Here is a 21,599-nt window from a genome sequence, read left to right as displayed (position 1 = left end):
ATGTGGAGGGCTATGTTGGTAAGGTGTCCAAAATAAGTTCTTTATGATTCCTTACATGGCCTAGTGTTGGTCCCCTGGGCATGATAGTTGCTTTGTTAATAGGTTTGGCATCTTTGGTAAAGAGAGCTACTAAGGCATGGCCTCCTTCATGGTATGCAGTGATCTTACGGTTTCGAGGATCAATCCGGGCACTCTTTCTTTCAGGACCTATAACATTCAGAAAGAGCAATGTTAATATGATGCACATTGTCTGTAAGACATTCATATATATATATAAAAAATGAATATGTTATAAATGATACTTTCCAGACATATATTTGCATTGGATATGGCCTCATTAAAAAATGACAAATTCCAGACATAATGGTCCGTATTCTCAGGAGGTTTCAATTGTACCATGCAAATTTTTGTACATAACAACCTTTATTTCATTGGGTACACTAAGAAAAGTCAAATTAATAAAGGGCGACTAATCATTCTAATTGAAGCTCGATAATACAAGAAATCTGCTTAGTCGATGGCTTCATACCATGATACGATTGAAACATCTTTTAAGAATATGGACTGCAACGCCCAATACAAAACTTATAATAGTTGAATTATTTTTTGCAAATTTTATGAGGCAGAATAATTGTGTTAAAATCTTTGTATTTGTAACCTAGGTAACACACTGGACGGACGTTTCCTTAATGTTGTGGCTTTATTTCTTTTTAACCCAAGGTTTGGTTCTTATTTATTGTGTATTAGTGTAATAATCACACCACTTAGTCATACCGTTCACAGGGTACGGGAATATATCAAGGTTGCCATTTTCAATTCAATTTCAATTCAATTCAATTTATTTTACGCCACCATTTTACATTTTATTTCTTCATTTGCCATGTGACATGCTTAATTATGCTGATATTTATAGATTCTTAATCTTTAGGTGTATTACTGATACCTTGGAGAAAGTTCATTGAAAATAGGTTATTTTTTATTCCAAACAGACCTGTTTACTAACATATTCAAATGATTTGCATACTCATAAAATTAAAAGATGTTCATGAATGCACTAAAGCATGAGAGGATTGCTAGACATATATATGCAATAACTAATTATGTAAACCTTCATCAAATGGAAAGAGTCATATAAAAAATTGTATTTTTTTAAACTACTAACAGAGGAAAGGAATGTCTTGTTTATAGGACCCTCAAGAGAGAGAAACGTCCATAAATTATAATCACTTGGTAAAGATGGATATTAAGTTTGATAATACTATTAGGATTGATAACGATATGGAAATGGTCTAATATTCGATGATTTACATGATAAAGGAACAAACAAATAATGATTAAAGTTTGGATATCAGAGACACATGCTTAACCTTATTGTCCTGTTATCCTTATCAAAGAGACGAACCTGGCTGGCTTCTTACCCATAAGGTGCTCCAATAAGGGAAACCTTAGTGTATTCTGTTTTCCTTGACTGATCTAAATCACTTAATTACTCACATGAGGTTATTGTCGATACTTTGAAAAAAGTGAGTGTGCAATCCCTACAATGGCTATCTTTTGAAAAGAAAAAAAAATAGATCAAGGTTGCCCAGGATGTTATCTCTGAACCCCTTGTTATTATCATCAATACTTTTATCATTATCTTTATCATCATTATTAATATTATGGTTATTATCATTATCGATTCAGTCTTCACATATCATAAAAAGAGACTTACCCATGATGATTTTATCTTTGGAGAACTCAAGATCTTTCATGTCAACTGATTCTTTCCCTCTCCTAGCAGCTTCCAAGGCAGCTTGGTTTACTAAATTCTGAAGATCAGCCCCTATAATAACATTTCACAGATTCACATTTTCACTTTCTAAAAAAAAAACCATTAGGTATACAGCAAGGAAATCTTCCCTGCAAATCCTAGATACAATTCTCAAACAGGTATTGAATAGTTATTTGAGATGAATTCAACCAGCTCAATATATTCTTTTTAAATATGAAACTGTTTCCTTTGTAAAATGAAATATTTGAACGAAGGTCACTTACAAAAAGCTTATTTGGCTAGGTCTGCTATGTGAGTCAAACCTTTCAAATGCAAACTGAATGCACATACAGATGGAAAGATGTGCTAAATAATGAACAGTTTTATAAATAAAACATGGGGAAAAAATATTGTCCAGAATGTAGGTTTCAACAATATAAGTACAAAAACTTGCTATGTGGTTTCCATGTAAATATCAAATGTTCTATCTGGAAAACAAAGCTATAAGGATTTTTTTAATGTAGAAACGCATTATGTACATAACCCTCCTCATGCAGCATATTAGATAATTCAAGCCAATGAGAAACACAATAAAGCCTATTTTCAAAGCAAAGTAATTTCAGAGTTTGGAAAGCAAAAGCCATAACACATACTGTACAACTTTTTTTTAATTAAGCTTCCTGGCTTCAAATTGGTTTATTTCACTTTTTCCTTTGGAGGGTCTTTATTTACTAAAAAAGCATACTGAGAAATGCTGTTCCCATATCAATAATTCTGGAATTTCATACTGCTACTCTTATCTGGACTGTTGAGAAAAAAATCATCTTAAATCCTTTATATGAAAGAAAATATAGAACAGCTATGGACAGTTAGTTACCTGTGAAACCTACTGTTCCCCTGGCAAGAGTTTCAACATCGACTTCTGTAAACAAAATAAGATAAAAACATGGAGTGGAGTTTTACAATCATTGGGAATTTTTTTATGTAGGATGTCATCAGGGACAAGTTGTTCAGAGTCATTAGATTTCTTTCATTAGATGATAAACACCACTGCTATGCTTTAAATCAGTAAATTACATAAGGAGCCCGTAACACAAAGTTTAGCAATGATCACAGAACCAATTTTCAGGATTAATTGAATTGACTACAATGTACAATCGATCATAAAAGTCAAGCATACAATCAATTGTTATGCTTTGTGTTACAGGGTCTAGGTTAGGGATGAGAATTACATGAACAGAGACAAGTTTGTAAGTCTTGCAAAAAATCATGGAAGACTTTGATACGAAGAGCGAAATGGGGTACCCACACTTTTCTATCTGCACATGCTAAAATTTCAATTTGAGATTATAATTCATCAACATGATTAATTGACACAAGTTCATCAACTAGATAGGGGTAATGAAGTCAAACTTAATCAAAATATCATGTTTTCAGGCAATATGTTTCATATTTTTGATAGTTTGTAAGATAATGCATTACATTACACAACTTCACTGCTTTGATTATTGTTCCTTTATTGATTTTTCTGAAAATAAAGCATTAGGGTAAAGATTGTGAGTTTTGCTCAGGCTATTTAAGAAAGATTTCATAAGGATTAGTATGAAAACTAGGTTTGAGGTCATGCTTTAAATTTGGGCTTATATGCAGATTATTATTACTCTTTGCCCGATTTGTACGACCAGAGTAACATACCAGGGGCTGCCGACTCAAGTCACATTTCATTCAAAGTAACCTCAGAATGTATCAAGTCTATTGTACTTACACACATACACAATAGTGATGTGTGCATTGTTCAGTATACACACAAAGCTTTTCTTTATATTAAGCCAATCAAATTCTATTGTGAGTTGAAGTAGCATAGCCCATGAAAAACCCCTCTTAAGGTTGCACCCTTAAATAAAAGTGGCAGGCAAACAGTCAAAGATAACGATTACTGCTTGAGCACATGATACGGGATTTCATCACAAAATGGGTTGGGTGATTGAATTCATGAGTTGCCCTTTCACTGATTGTTCTCATGGTTGAACCGTAACAATTTTAAAATAGCATCTAGTCATTTCACGAATAAATTAACCTCTTCAGTAAGACAGAAGTCATTAATATTTACTTTGCACATTTGAAATAAAAATTGCAAAAAAAATCATATGTAGTAATAGTGTAATACTATTAAATCTTATTCAACTTAAAACATACAATATCAGTAAATTGCTCCTACAAAAATAGATACTTAATTTTTATCGACAAGCACTTACTTGAAGATACTTTGACCTTTCCTAAATAAAGGTCAAGGATGTCTTGGCGACCTTTGACATCAGGTCTTGGCACAACTACTTTCATGTCAAACCTCCCTGGTCTTGTAAGAGCACTGAATGAATTAAAAATGTGCAATGTAATATCAATGTTAGTGAGAGGATATTCATATAACTAAGGTGTCTGAAAAACCATTAGTATAAGAAACGTTGATGAACAAAAACAAAAGTAAAAGTAATAAACATTATACTTCAATATAGCATGCAACTGTTAAAGTGAATCCTACTTCCACAATGATTTAAACAACAGAATTGTTTTATTCACAGATACAGTGTAATCTCTTGATACATTGCTTAATTTTTTTAAGTTGATCAACAACAAAAATGTTCAAAAATTAACTTCATTCCAAGACCAATAAACAATAATTATAAATTGATAGATTGATGAAAATTTTGGGGGATGAGTAAAAACTTACGGATCGAGAGACTCTGGAAAGTTTGTGGCAGCTAATACAACTATTCCCTCATTCTGTTTGAAGCCATCCATCTCTGAGAGTAGCTGATTGATAGTCTGCCTGGCGTAAGGGTGTAATGGTGAGTCTACACGCTTCCCACCGACGGAGTCCAACTCATCAATGAATATCAGACATGGGCTACTGTTCTTTGCTTCAGCTAAAAAAAATAGAGTGAAGTTTATCAGAAATCATCACTTTGCATAAATAATCTCTATGATGAAAATTGTCCCAATAAAGAATAAAGAATATGTATAAGCTGCTATTACAAATATTTACCATCTTAGTTCATTTATAAATCATATCTTACCATGTCTAAAACACTTTTAAAGATATGTAATATTCATTGCGCCTTTCTCGGATGTTGAAAAGCAAAGTAAAATCATTGAGAGCATAATACAGTAAATTTTTTTGTTTATATCACTAATTACAAGCAGGAGCAGATAATAACCATTGGTGAGACCATCTGATGAGACTGTCATTTCTGGGACAATGTTGATCTACAAGGGAAGCTACGGAAAGATAGCACCTACATTTATATCACTGAGGAAGAATACTTTGTCCAGTCCACTAAAATCAACAGATGATTATTTTCTTTATATTCAACTTCAGAAACTACATACTTAACTATAGACAGAAAGAAGGACACAACTCTCTTTAAAATGACACATCATTATTAAAGATAACAATAGCTATATTGGGTGACACAGGACACAATTCTCTTTTAAATGACACATCATTATTAAAGATAACAATAGCTATATTGGGTGGCTTTTCTTCATTGGGTACCAGAAAAATTGCACTCATTCTGGCCAATATTGCACTTATCTATGATTAGAAAATATTCCCCAACTTGTGGAATATTCTGGTATCCCATTCTCAGCTTGCCATCATAATATCAATACTATTCAAGAGTTAAACTGCAAGAAAATACAATCAATCAAGATAGACTCACTGAAGATATCTCTGACCCTCTTTGCCCCTGAGCCAACAAACATGTTATCAAAGTCAGATCCTGATGCATAGAAGAATGGCACATTAGCCTCTCCTGCCACCGCCCTAGCTAGAAGAGTCTTACCAGTACCAGGTGAGCCTTGAAGCAACACACCTGAATGAAATGAAAGCAAAATCATTTCAAATATTTCTTCATTTTATATCATACTGCATAAAGAATAGAGGGGGAAACATTTGAGCGTGAGTGAGCTTGGGGTTGCTCATCAAGATAAGTGAATGTTCATGGGGACAGACTACAATGCACATGCTCATTATAGTTGAAGGAGTTTATTCAAGCCACAAGTAATCTACAATCTAATCATTCATGCTGACATACCAGGGCCTGTTAAATAATGTCCATAAGAAGGCCTTGCAATGAGACTCGCAAATTAATTGAAAGTTGAAATCAAGTCGCAAAATCCATCATCGATTCATACAATTTACTATCAGCTAATTGCTGGTCTGCACACTCCAGCAGAGTATATTCTAGTAATAGTATACTGATGAACTGAAACTTGCAATCAATTGCAAATCAGTCTCTTATAGCACTCAGACTGTTACTGACTACATAAGTACTAACCTTTAGGTAGCTTCCCACCCAGAGCTGTGTACTTTGATGGATCTTTGAGATAGTTCACAATGTCCTGAAGTTCATTCTTAGCTTCATCCGCCTTGCAGATATGAATCAAATTAGAGGGGGGATATGAGAAAAATACATATGGATCGATCGGCCTACGAGCCCAGGAAGTAAATTTTACATAAAATCTAATATAGTAAATTGAAATACTAGATACCGTATGTTGTGTGGTAGTTCATATTCATATTCATGGTATATCAATTCAATTGCACAACATCAAAAACAACTTCATTTCAAAGATGTGGGAAGTTAAGCATGTTGTTTAAATGCAGTCCTTCAACCAAAGCGAGTCATATCCTAGCTTTAAAAGACTGCTTGAGATTACAATGTGAATAGTCAGTTCTATGACATTTGCTCTGGCGACAATTGCTCTGCTCTAAATTCCACACACTAATCGAATAACCAACTTCATCCCTCTGTTTAACACTATACCCCATCCTAAATCTAACATGAAACCCTATTGCAACCCTAACCCAACATCTTAGACAAAATTAGGAGTATATGTCAAAGAATAATCAAGCTATAGGATAATACTTTAATAGCTCTTTTTCTTTTTAATGGGAGTATTATAATTACATATCAATTCATATTTCATATCAAATTCATAATTCAATAATTTTCATCTGGTTGCAAGATGATTGTACCCAAACTGATCTATACAAAATTTACGGATTCTCAACATAACACAAAATGTGAGGTCTCCCCAAATCAAAATGGCTTTTTAAGTGTAAAGATTTTCAGCTTTTACTTAAAGGGGCACTCCATGCTGAAGATATTTATACAAATAGAGCAAAGTTCACAGAGCAAAATGCTGAAAATTTCACCAAAATTAAATAATAAAGAAGTTATTGAATTTTAAAGTTTACCAATATTTTGTGAAGAGTTTTTTGCACATAATCATGAATATTCATTAGGTGGGCTGATGATGTCACATCCCCACATTGCGTTTTCTTATGTTATTACATGAAATCATTAATGTTTCATTTTTTCATACATGTGTGAATAATGTGTCTCCTTTATAATGAAATATGTTGCAGCAATAAATATCTAGTGCACTAAATTAGTTGTCAATCCAATTTTTTCAATTCTTGGTAAAAATTATTTGAATAAACCTAATTTCATATAATAAAATAAAAAAAAGAACAAGTGGGGATATAACATCATCAAGTTGCTCATTCATGAAGACATACCTAGAACTGTTTCACTGGAATAATGCAAATCTTTAAAATGCCATAACTTTGTTATTCCTAGTCCGACTTTAATCCAATTTTTCTATGTATTGTTTGTCTGAATTTTCTTAACCTGTTTAAAACATATTAAGCCCGGAGCACCCCTTTAACCCTAAATAGCGTGGGCTATTTTGATGCCTAGGAAGACAAGGGTGGGCTGATTCAGCCCCCCCCCATGATTTCGCGCAATCACGACAAAAATTGGCACGTTTTTATGCATGGCATAATCTACAAAACAATAAGATCAAATTCTGTGAAAAATCTCATTACTATTTAATTATACTAATTTATATGTAAAATCAAAAGTTTGCTCTAATTAACTAAATAATGCCCCTAAAATGCTAATTTGGAGTTCACAGACTCTATAGGAATCTGATCAAATTTACTTTAAAAAATAATTAACATCACATTTATTTTCTTAAAAATGTATTTTATTGTTTCTAAACTTCTCAGGTATTTCTCTATGTTTTTCAACTTTTTGTTTTTTATTGTTTTTTCAAAAGAAATTGTTGGAGACTTTATTTTGACCATAAACAAGATGAAATTAATTGAATTCTAATCAGTAAAAGGAAAAATAATGATACATTTATGAATTTTGGCTAAAAACAGTATTTGCTTTGGACTTGAACACAAATTCACGTTTTATGGCAATTTTGGGTCTGCATGCACTTACGAAAATGTGCTTAATGTCAGAGCTGCATACCCGGGGGTTGCAATTTTGGTCTCAAAAGTTGCATGGGACTTGAAAGTAAAAAGTCATCGAGCGATGCGGTAAAAAAAATTTGCGCAGTGAATTTATTGCGAAATATGTCAAGGGAGCTGAATCAGCCCCCAGTCTTAAAAGGGTTAAGACCTCTTTACTGAAAATTTGTGCCAGTTTGATTACGGGTGCCTTTCCAACAAAAGCTTTACTTTTTCTTTGTATTTCTCTGTAAATTCTATTGAAACTTACCCCTCTGACATCTTCAAAAGTTACATCTGCAACATTCATGCTATCCACACTTGAGTTACCAATGATAGACACCCGGGCTGTATGTTGAAAAGGAACAAATTGAAATTCACATTTCATCATTTGAAAATTAGTGAGAGCTAATAGAAAATGACTTTCATATTTTATCAGTGATATATAATGACTACAAAATTAAAGATATGTCAATTGGAGTTATGTAAAAATAGAGATATACAAATATGAACATACATCCAAAATATTTCATCTGCATACTGGCAATTATGTGTATTTCAGTAAGTGCTTATAAACTGTAATCAGGAATATCATTTCCCTATGATTATTCACATTCTATTGCCAATTTTTATTTCATTAAAACTTGTCCTTCTGGAAAATCCTTTTTAATTCACGAAATATAGTGTATATGCATAAATAATCAGTGAATGTGTAATTAACAAAGTGATCGAGGCATATTGCCTGAACATTTATCATAAAAAATACTGGGAATAATGCACGAAAACACAATGACAAGCAACATGTTAAAATACATCACTGGTCCATGAGAAAAGTGAAAATAAACAAAAGTTATTCGGTCAAATGTTTACACAACAAAAGCTGACGTGACTGGGCCATATCTTGACAATGCCACAAAACAGCAGCATCAAGATGGTCCTCATCAGAAAACAAACAAAAGAGGAGAACTTTAAGGGAGGGAGACATCCTTCAACATGGAGGGTAAAAAGGACTTTCACTAAACAAGTTTCCCCATGGAACTTGGAGCTTGTCAGCAGCCAGGAGCCTTATCAGTGCAAGCTCTTGCAGATTGATATGCAATGGAAAGATTTATGGTTTAAAGTATTTTCCATGATCTACAAATAAAAACATACAAGGAATTAAACTACAGCCTGAACTTACCAAACACTGAAACCATTTTGACATAGAGATATGCCAGCACACCAAAGATGAGAACGGTTGTCCATCCCTTGAACCGGTCCGACTTCTTGGTTTCATCTTTACCCATCATGTAGCCTTCCAGGTAACCTGTCTTGAAGGAGTCCTTGTCTGCTACTTGATCATCATGACTAGATAGAGCATCACCAAGCTTCTCCCGAAACTTTTTCTTCTTAGTGTCCTTCGATGATGTAAATTTCTGCAAAAAGAAAGATATAAAGTGGAGAAGGTTTACGGTTCACCATGTGTAATATGAAGAAGGGAAAGGAAATACAGGCAGAAAAATGGAAATGGAAAGATGATAAAGGATGAAAATAGGAAATTAGAAGTATTCTTTTCTTGAAAGTGAGTGAAGTCGGTCCTGAAAAGGACTGTAAACCAGATGAGATGAGCTGAATATGGCTTGAGTAGTGACGGTTTGAGTAGTAGCAGGATGAAGTGAAGGTTACTGAACATTTCAGGCAAGTTGACTGTCCGTCTTCAGGAGTGGAAAAAAATAATTTTGTTTTAGATACAAGTATCAGTACTACATCAAGACAGTGTCTCAAAATTGTCTTTAAAAAATTGATTAATATTAATTTGAAATCTGATCCTGTGACAGTAGGTCGCGATAATAGGCATTCATTAGAACAATTTAAAGAAATAAGGAGACAAATAACAAAGCCAATAAGAAATTAACTTTTCAAAGTAATCACTTTTAATCTGTATCAACATCATTCTTTGATTTTGTCATTTTGCCAATGTCTATATTCTGTAATTTTGTATGTATAGTGATTTGTTAATTTTGAAGATTTGGATTAGAATAAATACTGATTCAGCCACCTATCAATAAACAACTCTGTGAACACCCTAAATCCCAGTGGCAAGAAATATACTTGTTTCATCAGGATTTTTAGGGCTGTTTATATTTCTACTTTTATGCTTCATAAAGAGAATTTAAAACAATACCGAAATTTTTTTTACACCTAGTTGAGTTTTTAGATTAAAGAACCAGATGAGGTATGTAAAGAATTACTCACCCTAAGTATACCTGACAACCCAATGTCATCTTCTTTGGACTTCCTTGTGGTTAGTTCTGTAGCTGAAGCTGCTCTCTTTGTTTTAAACCCTCTTCTTTGATCAAACACTAAATGGTAGAAAAATCATCATGTAGCAATCAATATATAAGGAAACTCCACTAACTATGCACCGTGTATTGGAGTACTGGCCTCTGACTATGTCCATGAGTATTAATGTAAAACCTTTGGGCTCCTGTTCAATTTAGAAAAGTCTTAATGATGGCCCCTCCCTTAATCTTGTTAATTAATCACCCAATGTGGAGCACCTTCCCTCCTCTCTAGTTTGGAACTACCCCTTCCTATCCATCCCCACCCAACAATGAAAAAATGAAAATACATGTAGTACTAGTAATCATAAATAGAAAAGAAAAAAATAACCAAACAAATAAATATATATAACAAGTGGAATGCCTCTGGCCGTCTCACCTGCATCACGCGATTCAACATAGCAGCAGTGCAGACTTTGAAAACTACTATAACTCGCACAAGATGTTCAGTGATACTTGGTTACTCTTATTTCCATGTTTTATGAACTAGACCAATACACTTTACAGAGATAGATGGTAATTCAACAAATACAACCAATGTGGCCAAAGTTCAATGACCTCACATGACCTTTGACCTTGATCATGTGACCTGAAACTTGCACAGGATATTCAGTGATACTTGATTACTCTTATGTCCAAGTTTCAAAATTCAGATCAATAAACTGGCAAAGTTATGATGGTAATTCAACAGATACCCCCATTATTGCCAAAGTTCATTGACCTTTGACCTTGGTCATGTGACCTAAAATGCGCACAGGATGTTCAGTGATACTTGATTACTCTTATGTCCAAGTTTTATGAACTAGACCAACATACTTTTAAAGTTATGATGGTAATTCAACAAATACCCCCAATTCGGCCAAAGTTCATTGACCCTAAATGACCTTTGACCTTGATCATGTGACCTGAAACTTGCACAGGATGTTCAGTGATACTTGATTACTATTATGTCCAAGTTTCATGAATCAGATCCAAAAACTTTTTAAGTTTTGATTGTAATTCAACAGATACCCCCAAATCGGCCAAAGTTCATTGACCCTAAATGACCTTTGATCTTGGTCATGTGACATGAAACTCTAATAGGATGTTCAGTAATACTTGATTAACCTTATGGCCAAGTTTCATGAACTAGGTCCATATACTTTCTAAGTTGTAATGTCATTTCAAAAACTTAACCTTAGGTTAAGATTTGATGTTGACGCCGCCGCCGCCGCCGTCGGAAAAGCGGCGCCTATAGTCTCACTCTGCTATGCAGGTGAGACAAAAACCTCTAAAAAAAGTTTGGAAATCTGACTTTGATCAATAATCCCTCCTTGGTTTTAGTGATTATTGATGTGTGATTGATATCAATGAATAGATCATTTAATTCTCTTTAAAATGATACCCTACATGATATGATTATGAATCAGATCTTTGAAATGTGAGGCAGGGTCAAAGTTGAAGTTGCAAAATGACGCAATATTGAAAGTCACTGTTCTTTTTTGTGTTGATAAGTGAGTTTCTCAGCAGTTCCTTTTGTTTTAATGCACCTTAACATCAGCATTAACATGGATATCTGTGAGATAACATGATTTGAGTCGTGGTTCGAAATACCCATGCATGTTTGTTTGTTCATTATGTGTTTGCTTGTGCAGAGGTGTGTTGGATTCCATGTTAAGAGCCTGCTGAGAAACTCACTCATCACCACAGAAAAAAAAGAACAATGACTTTCAATATTGTATCACTTTGCAACTTCAACGCCCTGCACCTCCATGTGAACCATAATCATATCATGTAGGGTATATAAAATTGGGAGTTGGGAGGAATTAATGGCCAAACTCAGATTTCCAAACTGTTTTTGAGGAGTTTATTACTTGGTTAGTTGACTAATTAATTGATTAGTTCATTAAATAATCAATCAGCTATAAGAAACTCACACCAAACTCTCTCTCTCATACTAACTACATGTGCCCTCTGATCCTGGGGATCCATACCTGCCAACATTTGGAAACCCAAAATCTGGACAACCACCGGCACAGGGGGCTGCCTAGGCCCCCGACGGGGTGCAGGGGCAGTCATTTTACGAGAGCCATTTTCAGTTTTCGAGAGCCATTTTTAAAAAAGTGATTCAGTGCGTGGTTTCGCATCGCAGTTTTTCCTGCTTGTTTACAAATTTATTTAATGTTAAACATTGTTTATTCAATTGCTATTATGTCCATCAAATAAAAAAAGGATGAAGTTTATCAAATTTGAACAGAATTTGTATTCAGAGGAATCCTTTTTGACTAAAACTCACTTGAAAATTATTTCATTAAATATTGAATGCACCACAGCCTGACAGCTAACATCACCACGTCAACTAATTCTCAAGCTAGGCTAGGCTATGCCTACGCTAGCGCAGCTCAGCCACTGAACAGAGCACAGCTCTCAGTCAATCACCACTGCAACACACAGCTCCCAGTCAATCATCACCGCAACGCGGGCGGCCATGAAACTGCATTAGCGCCAAATATGTATAAACTCGGGCACTGACCGTTACTCACCAAAAATCCCCACAGAAAATCTTAATTTCGGTCTGAAAATTGCGGGATCTGCGCCAAATTTCCAGAGCACCAAGTAGCTTAGTTCAGATTTGAGAAGTGGAGTCTCCGAAAATTACTCTAAAATAAAAAAAAACCTGTGATTTTCTTCAGAGTTCACTATCTTGTTTTCTTGCAAATTTAGTATGGTATCTTAAAAAAATTAATCCAATAGAAAAGGAATTTTTTTGCTATCAAAGTTATGGCGAGACCTGGTGCTGCACAGTGTTTTGAAAAATAGTACTAGGGATATCGAAAGTTTGAAACTCGATACACATTTTTCTGAAGCGCTGCGGCCGTGATTTTATAAAATCCACTCAGTTACACGTCAGAATGCGACAATGCATGAAAGTACAAACTAAGTTTACAATATTTTTTTTCTCACATGAAATTTAAAAAATCGGGATGTCTCGATTTTTGGCCATTTTGAAAGTTGTAAATCGGGACGATCCCGATAAAATCGGGACAGTTGGCAGGTCTGGGGATCTATTAATTGCGACCAATTCTACTCAGTTGCATGTATACAACTTTCTTCGAAGTAAGCACACTCATAACTGACTTACACAGTGGATGTGATGAAGAACCATTTGAACCAAGGAAACTCTGAAAAAATCTGAAGCCACCAGCAGATGATGTGAACTCCCTTAGAGTTGGAATTGCTAGATGAGAAGAAGGGAAACCTGGAGGAAATGAAAATTAACAAACGAATGCCACTTTATACATACATGTATATTTTTGTAGACTAATAAAAGGAAGTTGAGAATGAATAACTGCTGCCAGTCCTGCTAGCTATGCTCGCAATAATATTCTATACCAAGATATTACAAGTCAAAACACAACCAGAGGAGCTGGGCTCCTAGTTCATGATGACTGTTCCAGTAATACCCCGGTGGCAGAGGCGCTGTCTGGTAAGTAGAAGATGATAGGTTCAAGTCTTGCCAGTTCCAAGATCTTCTTTTTCAGACTGATGCTAGCCATTGATATTGTATTGATTATAGATTAAAGTTATATAGGGGAAATCACTCTATTTTGAATTCAGTCTCTGCCGACCAAAACATCAAGGAGTTCCACATACATTCAAATTGAAGGAAAAAGAAATGCCCATATGTCCAGTTGATGACCTTAACATACCTATTCAGTACTCACATACATGGGAGAAACATAATTCATCTAACATTTCATTTCAAATTGTTTCCTAAGAAGTAAAAATACTCAAAAGGTAAAACCATACCATGTTTGTTCTCAAAGAATGATTCTGCAGAAGTGTAGGATAGTGTGTGAAGTCTGTCTGAAAGACTGCAACCTTCGGTGATAGAGGGTAATAATGAGTTTAGCCAATCTTTGGGTAAGGAACTCACTCCGACATCTGCAAGATTTAATGTAACCTAAAAGGGAATATAAGCCAATGTCAAATAAATTAGATTAAATATATTTGACAGATACATCAATTTATGAGGAAATCAAGACACTAGAAATTGTCTGCAAATATGCTCCATGCCAACTTTGTAATCAGTATCATAGCTTACATGTAGATACACGACAAAAAGCAGGAACTAATTACTATCAAAGGGTTTTCTCAATGCAAAACTAAGTCTTCACTTGCTTAAAATTAACTTGAACAGCTACTGTCTGTCTCAACAGGGACAGAGGGCGAAACAAGCTTCTGAGTGTCTATGACCCGCTTATCAATCACTACGTCACTAAGGTCAAATTGGGTCACATCGCTGTGGAAGGCTGAAGTTAGTAGCCACAAATTTCTAGGCAATTCTTCCAGTTTTCATTATGTGTTGAGAACAAAAGGTCAATTTTTCCATAGCTACTCTTTGTACATGACCAGTATTTGGAAACCTGAAGAAAACAAATCTGAACTTACATTTGATAGGCTCTCTGCAAACTTGGTATCCTCTACTTTGGTGGTATCCTTCACGGGAGCTGCTGAGATTGTTTGTTTCCTTCTTACAGCTGTTGTCTCTGCTACACCCTTCAAAGAATGGAATGCTGCTACCAGATGTGGAAGGGGTAAGATCAGCTGCTGTACTCAAGAACATAAACAAACAAAATTGTTTAAGAATAGTACACAAAATATTTCAGTCTCAGCCCTAGCAGTCATCTGATGGATGATGTATTTAAGGGTGTAAAATGACAACTGCGACCTTTGACCTTTAATACCTCAAAAATTAATCTGATCAACACTCTTGTATACGTACTTGAACCAAATTAAGAGCTGAAATCTTAATGACTCCAACAACCACGTACAATGAGTAGAGGCATAAAAAGCATTAAGTTATTTTTTTTAAGCCTGGGTATGTATAGCAATGTAGTTGAATCATTTGGGTTGCCCCCCCCCCCATAACAAAAAAAAAACCTGAACCCGCATTTCAAAGGCAAGGCTAATCAACAATCATCTTTTTGGTGGTGACCCTGAACAGATATAAATTTCCAAAATAAAAAAGATTATTCATCTTAAAAAAAAGTAAAATTATATAAATTGTTAAGAGTCCAATTACAGAGATTTTAGGCAAATGCCTAAAAATACAGTCTTCTTCAATCAGAAATCCACACAGGTGTGTAAAATGAATAGGTGCTTAGACAAGGGGGCACCATTGCATCATCAATATCAAACAAGCCTAAGAATCTCCTAATTTTTCACATGATTTTAAACATATACTTGCCGAAAACGGCTTGAAATAAAATAGGTTTCGTGGAATATAAAAAACTTCTTTGAACTACTTCAGATATGTATAGTACTAGTATGGGATCCCATCATAATCATACAGGTCTATCGCAAAGACTTCAAGATATTTAATGTTTCTAATTTGCAATGGTGGTTAACTCAGTGTAAAAACTGAACTTGTTTTCGTGTCACTAGTTACCTGGGCATTCACTCCGCTTACAGAAAACATCCTGTATTCATGTAACAATTGCCAGAGGTAATTAAAACGTTACGCATCAAATTGGCCTCCACAGATTCCTCAAGCTCTTTGAACTACCCTGTCACCTGTCAATGACCTTGCTGTTTGAACAATGAAAAGGAATAAAGTAAATGATTACAATGACTCAACTTTGCATGAGTAACACAACAATTTTTGCTTTGGGGCTCTCTTTCTCAACATGAGAATAAAAAAAAACGATGGTATCATCTTTAACATGGATTCTCAGGGCAATATGAGTAAGGCACAAGTTCACTTGCCTTATTAATTCATCTTGATTGAAAACTGATACAATTTTATTCTCAAGTTGAGAAAAGGAGCCCAAAAGCATAAATAAAATACCAATGATTCAATAACTCACATCATCTATTCAGACTATTGGCATAAAATGTATTTTTAGAGTCTATAAGATTAACATTATACTAGTGCTGTTATCTGTAAGAAAATTTTGTCGATATATCGCTAAAAATATCTTATCGATAACTATTGATAAAATAACAATCAATATGCATTCCTTACACGTATGCACTGATTTGCAATGTCACAATACTTGCGTTGGTCAAAAGTTGTATCTGCCATTGTACCAAGAACACCTTAAAATCAATGTTCGAGTCATTCCATGCCAATTCATTTAATGAATATATAATTTTGCACCCGACCCTCTCAGAATTTGCTGAAAGTTGGTATGTTGGTTTTTCCGCTGAACTCCATTGGCTCCACTCACCAATTACCGAGACCAAAGTTCTAACTTAATCTGTACAGGGACTCAATGGCCATATGTTTATGTATTAAGTTCAGATAAGCCAGGGAAGTGAGAGTTGTGCGACAGCAGAAGTAAGCCATTGTTGTTTTTTTGTTTTTTTTTTTGGTGCATTTCAAGCCCAAACAGAATATCAATCTTTATTTTGGTCTAGACTACTTATCTTTATGTATTTTCATGAAATAAATACATACAAAAATCAAAGAGCTTCGTCGGAGGGGGGGGGTTGTATTGTTAACCCCGGCTGATAAAATCTTACCTTTAATAAGGTAAGATTCATGATATTAATCGGCCGATGCAAGCATTTCTTTATCTAAATTAGCACCTCTCATGATATTGTCGCCCTCTATACCCATCTTGTAGCTAGGCTACTATAACAAAGACGGCAAGATGGCGACAATAACAGACGGTGAGTAAATGCTCCTCTACTTTAAATATTTTCATGTATTTAAGTGATATTGTATTAACAAAACCCACAATTTTGGCCAATAGGGTCAAAACAATATTGTAGCCCATTTACATAAGTTTGGGCTCAAAACTCTTCATAATTGCACAATTTCCATTAAGTTAGATCGTGGGAACTCTTACGGTGCATATGGTACAATGGCATCCCATTCCTGGCTCCCTGCACTTGCTACCACGTACCATTCGGGATGGGATTGTTCTGAGACCAATGCCGCCTCCAGCATCATTTCTAAGTAGGAACGCACTAAGTAAGAGTCTGAATTACCGGTACCAATTTTGTGTTGACCCAAACATAGATTTTGGTTTTACTTAACAGGATTCCAATGTCCAATGAGTGAAATATCGTCCTTGCTTGTAAGATTGTTTTCAAAATCTTGTAAAATCATCAGGAAATTTGTCATTATTCTCGTCTGTCCCATAGTCTCCTACATAAACCGCAACACACCCTCTTGTGCTGAATAAAAGAAAGCTACTGGTAGCGCAACCACCACTGATCAGTGGTGACCACAGAGCTGGATAAAATAAGCTTCTAGCAGTGAAGCATAATTTGTGATCCAGCGACTATAGTCTTTTTCTCACCCGACACTCAATATTTTGTGCACTATTTTTTTTTTACACTAAAATTATTGTTTTCACAGGCGGCGGAGTGGGGGCGTGGTTACACGCACTGCACCCCTTCAATTTCAGGAGGGGAGAGTTCCCCACCCCCAAAAAAAATGAATAAGAAAAATAATGAACAAAGACTGAGAAAAAGAAAGAGAAAAGGCAAGGGAAAAGGAAAGCAGATAATTGATGCTCTGGATATACTCATACTAGAAATATTAAAACATAATAAAAAAAAAAGCCATTTGGACTTTATTCTTAAAACATGTTTATCTAGATGAAACAAAATTGCCAATCTGTCTTCATAGCTTGGCTATCGAAACTTGTTAACCAGAATGCATCTCAATTAGAGTTTCTTCCAAATAGGTGGATGAACCTCTCAGGTTTGTGACATTTTTTTGTTTTTTTCGATTTGTTACTATCGAACACCATTAAACAAATCGAGAGGAGTGACTGTCATCGTAGGGGCAAAAATCGGTCAGTTTTTATTCATTTTTCATTTGAATTAGTTATGTTACATGTACATGTATGTAAGCATCACACTTGATCTAGTTAGATCAAGTCGTTATACTTGGGGTGAGGGATGGGGAGTATTATAGTTGATGTTTTTTTTTCCACAACCATGCTACGGTATGCTGCCGAGAACAAGTTTATATTGGCTATAACTTAAGTTTATAACCTCGTTACTGGATGAGTGGCTCCATGGAGATTGCACATCAGTGATATGACATTAATCTAGGTGGAAAATAACTAAAACTTCCTGATAATGTTCATTTTTCAATATCTATTTTTAATTTAGATAAAATAAGCAAAAGACACTGAGTAGAGTCATGAGAATGTTGTTTATGTTATGCCTGGATCCTGAGGGTGTAAAAATCAAGCATTTGTCCCCCAAAACATTTTGAATTTAAGAGAAAATAAGCCAAAGTCCCAACCTTGTTCCCTGCTTGATCATTGAATGAGGCCTATGGTAGGTAATTAGGACTCCACGGTCACAGATAACAGAAATGCGGCACATTCATATTATGCCCCCCTTTTTTTTTTTTATTTTATTTTTTTCCTCTTTCAAATCAATAAGTTTATGATCACGATTCATATAAATCAAGATTCTGTACATGTTTATACAAATAAATAGATCAATATCAATGAGATTACAAATATTTTTAGCATTATTACAAATGAAGTTAAATGCCCAATTTCTCTTCCATAACAATGTGGAAGCAGAGGGGAAAAAACATATCAATTGACAAATAAAAAAAAACAGACTTTGTAAAACTAAAAGATGACTTATTCCCTGAAAAGGATAGAAATAATCTCTTTTGCACATATTAATTGTACAAGAAAAAAGATTAAAGGTTAATCACTGGAAGGTTATTAGCCTAAAAAACATCTCTACACACTGACCTTACCCCCGTACCCACTCCCTTTCCCCAGACACTCACACAAGCTCATTTCAACTCAGCCACAGCCTCCAAAAGGCAAAAACAAACACAGCTCCCCCTCCCCCTTATTCTTAATCAATGGCATGCTCTTCCACGTCACTATGACACTTATAACTCACACATCCATCTACACATGTACACCCATACACGATACATCCTGCTCTGGTACAACTATCTGTATTTGAACAAATAAACAAAACAGAAACAACCAAAGTAATGTTCGTTTGCAGAAGAGTCGCACAAGATCAAGAGGCCATTACTATTACCGGTGCATGTAATTCTTACGCACGCATGTCTAATACAGTCATCACAATGCTGTGATAACGTCTATTCGAATAGCACAAAAGATTAATCTCCAGGTAAATCCACATACGGACAGTGATACTGTAAATTGTTACTTACGTATTACTGGATCAGCAGAACTTTGTACGGACGGTATTTGTAAAGTCACAGAAACGTCGAACCCATCCCCTACACCGCCGCCACAGTTTTTGTTATACGATATAGAGAAATAATCACTGGGAAAATACGGATGTTGTTGTCTAAACAGCTGCAGTCCAAAGCGCCGCCACTATCGCAAGTTACACAATAACGTTGCTGTTAACGCGCGTGATGCGGCGCGCGTTCGTACGTACGTGCATGGTGGTGCATGAGCGAAAAATGTAATCTACCCAAAGAGTTATATAAACGTAGCTCTATGAATCTACCTAAACAAAAGCGGATCGGGGGGGGACTGCTGGCTAGCGACCGACGGGTTTCCATTCTCAGCCGTTCTCTGATTGGTCAATTAAGGCAGTGCAGTGTCTGTGTGTTCCGTGTGTGTATGTGTGATGCGAAGCGTGCAGTACATGTGTTCACTGGACGTGAGGGCATAGAGTAGACACCCAGTCGTTTTCTTGATTTTAACTTTACAATAACAACGATCAGGGATGGGTTTATTTTGTTGCAGTGTGTGCATGTGAAGGATATTACAGCTCTTGATCAGCTGACTCTCTTTCCAAACTTAAAAGTGTAATGATAATTGCTACATTCCAATTATTTGATTTGTTTGTTTTAGAAAGGGTCTTTTATTTTTTACTCAGTCTATCAATCCTCTCATTGATTAAAGAGAGTCTTCACTTAATTGCGTTTCATTACATTAACAGCGGAATGTCCACTGTAATGAAAATGGAAACATGCCAGTCAATTGACCAGCATAATGTGGAAATGGAAACATGCCGGTCAATTGACCGATATAATATGAAAATGGAAACATGCCGGTCAGTTTACCATATATTTCACAGTATAATGAAAGTGGAAACATGCCAGTCAGTTTACCATATGTTTCAAAATGAAAATGGAAACATGCCGGTCAATTGGCTATATGTTTCAGTGTATAATGAAAGTGGAAACATGCCAGTCAATTGACCAATATGATATGAAAATGGAAACATGCCAGTCAGTTTACCATATATTTCAGTGTATAATGAAAATGGAAACATGCCGGTCAATTGGCTATAGGTTTCAGTGTATAATGAAAATGGAAACATGCCGGTCAATTGACCAGTGCATAATGAAAATGGAAACATGCAGGTCAATTGACCGATATAATAGAAAATGGAAACATGCCGGTCAATTGGCTATATGTTTCAGTGTATAATGGAAACATGCTGGTCAATTGACCGATATAATATGAAAATGGAAACATGCCGGTCAGTATACCATATATTTCACTGTATAATGAAAGTGGAAACATGCCGGTCAATTGGCTATATGTTACAGTGTATAATGAAAATGGAAACATGCCGGTCAACTGACCAATATAATATGAAAATGGAAACATGCCGGTCAATTGGCTATATGTTTCAGTGTATAATGAAAATGGAAACATGCCGGTCAATTGACCAGTGCATAATGAAAATGGAAACATGCCGGTCAATTGACCGATATTATATGAAAATGGAAACATGCCGTTCAATTTGCTATATGTTTCAGTGTATAATGAAAATGGAAACATGCCGGTCAATTGGCTATAGGTTTCAGTGTATAATGAAAATGGAAACATGCCGGTCAATTGACCAGTGCATAATGAAAATGGAAACATGCAGGTCAATTGACCGATATAATAGAAAATGGAAACATGCCGGTCAATTGGCTATATGTTTCAGTGTATAATGGAAACATGCTGGTCAATTGACCGATATAATATGAAAATGGAAACATGCCGGTCAGTATACCATATATTTCACTGTATAATGAAAGTGGAAACATGCCGGTCAATTGGCTATATGTTACAGTGTATAATGAAAATGGAAACATGCCGGTCAACTGACCAATATAATATGAAAATGGAAACATGCCGGTCAATTGGCTATATGTTTCAGTGTATAATGAAAATGGAAACATGCCGGTCAATTGACCAGTGCATAATGAAAATGGAAACATGCCGGTCAATTGACCGATATTATATGAAAATGGAAACAT

At 35.2% G+C, this 21,599-nt stretch overlaps 1 protein-coding gene across 1 annotated transcript in view; it reads right to left on the bottom strand.

Annotated features, from left to right (window-relative positions):
* LOC121411233 (ATP-dependent zinc metalloprotease YME1L1-like) overlaps positions 1-19,694 on the bottom strand; it is a 28,551-nt gene extending 8,857 nt beyond the window's left edge. Inside the window, exons 1-15 of the mRNA XM_041603837.1 lie at positions 19,539-19,694; positions 15,810-15,949; positions 14,810-14,968; positions 14,168-14,321; positions 13,500-13,616; positions 10,293-10,399; positions 9,238-9,472; positions 8,329-8,405; positions 6,091-6,181; positions 5,473-5,625; positions 4,482-4,677; positions 4,009-4,121; positions 2,631-2,675; positions 1,715-1,825; positions 56-207 (exon numbers count right to left, since the gene is read on the bottom strand). Coding sequence (XP_041459771.1) covers positions 56-207; positions 1,715-1,825; positions 2,631-2,675; positions 4,009-4,121; positions 4,482-4,677; positions 5,473-5,625; positions 6,091-6,181; positions 8,329-8,405; positions 9,238-9,472; positions 10,293-10,399; positions 13,500-13,616; positions 14,168-14,321; positions 14,810-14,968; positions 15,810-15,839 — 1,740 coding nt within the window. The 5' untranslated portion in view covers positions 15,840-15,949; positions 19,539-19,694. The remainder of the gene's footprint in view (positions 1-55; positions 208-1,714; positions 1,826-2,630; positions 2,676-4,008; positions 4,122-4,481; positions 4,678-5,472; positions 5,626-6,090; positions 6,182-8,328; positions 8,406-9,237; positions 9,473-10,292; positions 10,400-13,499; positions 13,617-14,167; positions 14,322-14,809; positions 14,969-15,809; positions 15,950-19,538) is intronic.
* Between the last annotated feature and the right edge of the window lie 1,905 nt (positions 19,695-21,599).

Source organism: Lytechinus variegatus, chromosome 3 (assembly GCF_018143015.1).
Source record: "Lytechinus variegatus isolate NC3 chromosome 3, Lvar_3.0, whole genome shotgun sequence".
In the NCBI taxonomy this organism is placed as follows: domain Eukaryota; kingdom Metazoa; phylum Echinodermata; class Echinoidea; order Temnopleuroida; family Toxopneustidae; genus Lytechinus; species Lytechinus variegatus.
Note: the sequence above shows the minus strand (reverse complement) of the source record. Positions and strands in the feature narration are given on the sequence as shown.